At 30.6% G+C, this 5,597-nt stretch overlaps 1 protein-coding gene across 1 annotated transcript; it reads left to right on the forward strand.

Annotated features, from left to right (window-relative positions):
• The first annotated feature begins 2,965 nt into the window (after positions 1-2,965).
• Positions 2,966-4,877, forward strand: LOC120088504 (protein FAF-like, chloroplastic). Its single transcript, XM_039045869.1, has one exon. The coding sequence runs from the start codon at positions 3,080-3,082 to the stop codon at positions 4,367-4,369; it is 1,290 nt and encodes a 429-aa protein (XP_038901797.1). The 5' UTR covers positions 2,966-3,079; the 3' UTR covers positions 4,370-4,877.
• Positions 4,878-5,597: the final 720 nt, after the last annotated feature.

Raw genomic sequence — 5,597 nt, forward strand, 5'->3', positions numbered from 1 at the left:
GGATTTCTTTCCCTTTTTTTTTTTCTTCTTCTTCTGCTTTTTTTTTTTTTTTTTTTTTTTTTTTTTTTTTTTTTTTTGATATATATGTGTGGTAGAACTAATTAACAGCTCCTTTAAAAAATAATAATAATTATTATAATTAATTAGGTTTCGTTTGGTAACCATTTGAATTTTTAAAAATTAAGTCCATAGATACTAATTTCACTTCCAAATTTCTTCGTTTAATATCTAACTTTTACCAATAATTTAAAAAGTCAAGCTAAATTTTAAAGTAGCTTTCAAAAAGCTATTTTTATTTTTGAAATTTGGTTAAGAGTTCAACCATTATACTTTTATACAAACTAGTGTAAGAAATATGAATGAAATAAACTTGAATTACCGAAAACTAAAAACCAAATAATTATTAAATGGGATAAAAATAATTACCAAAGGATAAATTCGGATATAAAATGGAATATCGTTCACGATAATTAGAGAGCTACAACAGTTGGTTTTATAATTATTCCATGTATATATATAGAAAAAAAAGTTCGATAAAATATAAATTACATTTACAATAATAGCTAATTCTAATAATTTGGCAAGAACAAAAGAAAAAAAAATATTATTACTGGATAAATATTATTAGTGGATAAACATTAACCTCATTTAACAAAAAAAAAGAAAGTTATATTGAACTTAAATAAATAATTAAATGAAAACTTCCAATTAGTTTAATTTGCCAATTATATTTCTGTTGGAGGAGACATGTTGGTTGTCGGGAGAATTCTTATGAACTTCATGGTTGTTTTTATAAGTATTATAGTTGCTATTTATTAACGGACATTATACATTTGATTTTGCTTTTGATGGTTTTTTTTTTTTTTTAATTTAAACATTTATTCAACTTGATTTTGAATGTATGCAATCTGAAATGAAACTACATATAAAAATAAGACGAGGGGAATAATTAGACTATATAAAGATATAACGACACAATTAAGAAAGTGTGAAAAAATTAAGAATTTATCATTTATATCAATAAACTATATCTTTTATGTATATTATTCATTCTATGTTAGTGATTTTATATAGAATTTCTTACGTAGCACATATGGTTAGTTTGTAGGAATAATTTTCACTCTCAAAAGTATTGTCTTAAGTGAATGATGTATATCACAATTAGACGAGATAGTCATTAAGCTTCAAATTTTAATTCTAAATCTTTTAATATAAGTCTAAATAAGAAACCACCATGAATAAACTAATAAAATATAAATAAGACCACAAAAAAGTTTTAAACACAAATACAAAAATCTTTAGTACAAATGTGTGAAAGGGTAAAAATATGAACTTTCAAATTCAAATTCAAAGAAATAGATATCTTTGGTAATTTAAGCTTTACTAAAATACTGATGATAACTTATAATAGATCAATACTTAAGAGGAGATGTGTGATGAACAATGGTTAGAAAGGGGAAAAAGGCTAAGGACATATTTGGAGTCTCTTTAGAAATGGTGATTTTAATAAAAGAGATTTATTAACAAGTTATTTGTTAAAAAGTAATTTTCATACCATAATTTTAATATTTGGGTTTATATATGAAAAAGATGATTTTCTATGACTTAAAAGCATGATTGGGATTGACTTTAAAAATAAGTGCTTTGAACTAAATTATTGTGATTAGTTTTGTAAAAGTATTATAAATCATGTATTTGGTTCGTTGGATAATTTTTTAATATGAAATAATAATCTTTTTTAAAAGAAAATTACTTACAATTACATAAATAAAAATCACTTGAAAATCACGTTTCAAGTGATTAGAATCATTTAAATGATTTTAGAAACATCCAAAAATCACTCTCATCATATTTTAAGAAGAAAAATAATTTTAGGCATGTCAAAAACTATTTGGGTTAATTATAAAATGACTAGTAAAAATTATTTTATCAATATGATCGTAGCACAACTAGTTAAGGGTATATTCTAGAGTGATTTTGAGATGGTCAAAATTACTTTTTCTCTTGCCAAAATCACTTTTTCTTTTAAATGATGTTATTTGGCATAAGCTAAAATTGATTTTTTAAAAAATCTAACACCATTTTAACTTGATTTTGGAGTAATTGGTTTATAGGTATTTTTTTTTGTTTAAATGATTGATCGAGAATCAGTTTCAAAATGGATATCTAATTCGATTTTTGTTAAAAATATTGTCAATTAGCTATTTGTAAAATCTTTTTTTTTTTTTAATTTTAAATATTGGAACAAAAGATGACATACATTATATGTCATTAAATTATTAACAAACCAAACAATTTACTATATATATATATAGTATATATATATATTGATTTTTCTTTTTAGAAACATTCAACTTACTCAAAATATCAACCATGCATATAAAAAATTAATAATAAAATAAATAAAAATAAATATTTATCATATATTTAGTTAAATAATAATTTCTCAAATAGAAAATACAATTTTGAGTAATTGTGTAACTCTAAAATCACCTTTAGAACCAAACATAATAATTCAAAATCACTTTTAAATATTTGAAAACCACTCTAAAAAGTTTGAACCAAACATAAATTTGATAGTTTAAAAAATCAATTGTACCGAACTCTCGTTTTTCTAATATCACTATTCCAACTATCAATTCTAAACACAGTGTAAATCATACACCAAGAGTTTAGAAGTTGGAATATCTTCCTTTAAAATGATTTTTTTTATATATATAAAAGAAAAAAAATTGGAATTATTTTGTGATAAGGAAAATGGAAGGAAATGAAAAAAAGAAAGGGAGTAATTAATAGGAAAGAAAAAAAAAAAAAAAAAAAAAAAAAAAAAAAAAAAGAGAGAAATAGAATAGTGGAGAGGAAAGGAAAAGAAAGGAAGTGGCGTAAGAGTGTGGGTCCCAGGGGACGTGGTTCCATTCAAGTGTGCTCTGTTTTTTGAATTGCTACAAATACCCTCTTCCCCTTCCCCTTCTCTTTGCTAAGCCCCATCAGCTTCAGCCTCCTTTCCTTATTTTTCAGATTGATTCCAATCCTCTCTGTTTTTTCATATCATATCATATCCCAACACTCTGTTTCCATTATGAAGACCCTTCACCATTACAAACAGGGCATCCCCACCATTCTCCCTTCTTCAGATCTCCATTCCCCCACACTCCCTCCCCCTTCCTTGAGAAGAACTCTCTCCGCCGACATGTCCTCCACCAAATGCTTCTCCTCCATCAGGAAAGTCGCTTCTTCCCAAGCATTCTCTCTCCCCAACCACAACCACGACCACAAGATTCACGAGTCTCGAAAACACCGGGATCCTGATTCTTGGAGTTCAATTCTGCTTCACAACTCTGTTTCCGATCCTCCCAAATCCACTATTTCTGTTCCCTATGTTCATCCTCTTCTCAAAAAAACTTCTCACTCTCTCAGTGAAATGAGTCTTCAGATTTGCACCGAGAGCCTTGGATCTGAAACTGGCTCCGATGCCTTCTCCTCCTCCGAGGATGGAGACTTCGATGAACTGATGGCGAAAACAGAGTACCCTCATATACATACTTCTGAATGGAAGCCTGTCAAGTTTGGACGTATAAAATCGCCGCCGAGGTCTTTTCCGCCGCCGATTTCTTCTCTTAATTCCCCCGATGGTGCGTCTGTTTGCATTCAGTCTCGCCGGGAAAATGGTCGATTAATTCTCGATGCTGTCTCTGTTCCTTCTCGGAAAAACTTCCGTGCCGAACGCCGTGATGGCCGTTTAGTTCTCTCTTTTCTTACAACTCCGGCGAATTTATTGGTTCAAGAGGAAGAAGATGAGTTGGAGGAATTAATTGCTAGGGAGTTTGAGGAAGTGAAAGAATCGGAAATTGTTGGAGAGAGAGACGATGAGAATGATTTGGAAGCCGAGGAATTGGAAGTTCCGATGGAGAAGGTTCCGAGATTGCCGAGCTCTCTTATGAACTTCCACCGATTACCATTGATGGTGAAGAAGCCTGATCGATTCATCAATCGGAACCCGGCATGGCCGAAGGAAAAGAATGCTTCAGAGACACCAACTCTACTGTCACAGTCTCTTCCACCGCGTCCGCCGTCACTCACGGCGGCGACGGCTGCCGGTTCCCTGAATGCATACGAGTACTACTGGCGACCAAAATCCACCGGAAAATCAGCCGGAATTCAAAACCCAATTGGCCCACAACAAACTCAACCTATCCATAGCGTAACCCGCAAACTTATTTCTTCAAACAATCAAATGGCGGATGAGAAACATCAATTTTCTATTCTGAGAGGAAACAGAGGAGATTATATGGTTCCATTGTCGAATGGTTGTAAAGTGCCAAGAAGGTCTGTTCTTCTCCGGGAGCCCTGCTGCATTGCCACCACCTGAGCCACCGCCGGCGTTCACCGGAAAAACCCATATCCTAATCTCCATACATATTGATTCTGAATTGTTAAATCTCAGCCATTTCTTTCCTATTTACCCAAAAAGCAATAACAGAGAGGCTATCGAAGAAGACGATAGAAAATTATCTCAAATTAGCAATTAGAAATTAGAAAATCAAAGGGGGGGGAAAAGAAAAAGAAAAAGAAAGTGACCCCAAAAAGAGAGGGAAAAAAAAAAGTGTACATTATGATTTCATTTTAAGTTTGTGCGATCTCTCAAAGCTGAACAAAATCATAGGCTGATCTTTGACCCACTGAACTGTTTTCTTGTCTGTCCCATACATTTTGATGGGTTTTTTTTTTTTCTTTTCTCAAAATAACTTTTTTTTCTTTTTCTTTTTTCCTTGGTTATGATGATCTAACCAATGGGGTTTGAGTATGAGTCTAGTCTGTGTCAATTGATCTTCCATTTTTGCAACATCATAATCCAACACTGATATGGGGTTGCTTTACTTTCCTACTAAGGTTTTCCTTTTGGATTCATAGTGTTGTGAATTCTTATTATTACATATTTATTATACTAATGCAAATAATATAAATATCTAAAACTTCAAATCCTATTTTTCTCTACCCTAATTACATTCATCTTATCGATACGAGCATAGTTGATAGAAATAAAATAAGGACCAAAATTCTCTATTCTTTCTGTTTTAGTTCATTTTGGTCCCTACACTTATAAAATTGGTTTGTTTTTGTTTTTATACTTTCAAAATGTAAGTGACCATTTTAGACTCTTCATTATTATTTTTACTTCATTTGTAAGGGATAAGAATGTTCATTTTTTTAAAATTCAGATACCATAATAAACTAAAGTTGAAAGTACAATAACCAAAATGAACATTTTGAGAGTACATGAATCAAAGTATAGTGACTAAATTTTAAAAATATAGAAATCAAAATAAATTAAAGAAAAAAATACAATAACCAAATTAACATTTAAATCAAATATAATTTATCGTCTACGGGATTAAAAAGTACAAATCCCTCAACCCACATAGTGTTTAACTCGGGAAAAAAAATTGCAATGATTTTGCTTTGCTTGTCAACATGAAACTCAACTCATTGGTAAAATTAGGAGTGTTCATGGATTGGTTGAGTTGAGTTGAAAGATTTTTTAGACCCAATCCAATTGTTCGGGTTGTAAATTTATTCAATCCAAATAACCTTTGTTG

This window comes from Benincasa hispida, chromosome 10, assembly GCF_009727055.1.
Source record: "Benincasa hispida cultivar B227 chromosome 10, ASM972705v1, whole genome shotgun sequence".
NCBI classification, from domain to species: domain Eukaryota; kingdom Viridiplantae; phylum Streptophyta; class Magnoliopsida; order Cucurbitales; family Cucurbitaceae; genus Benincasa; species Benincasa hispida.

Coding starts and splice junctions, on each gene's coding strand:
- LOC120088504 (XM_039045869.1), top strand. CDS start 3,080: ATGAAGACCCTTCACCATTACAAACAGGGCATCCCCACCATTCTCCCT.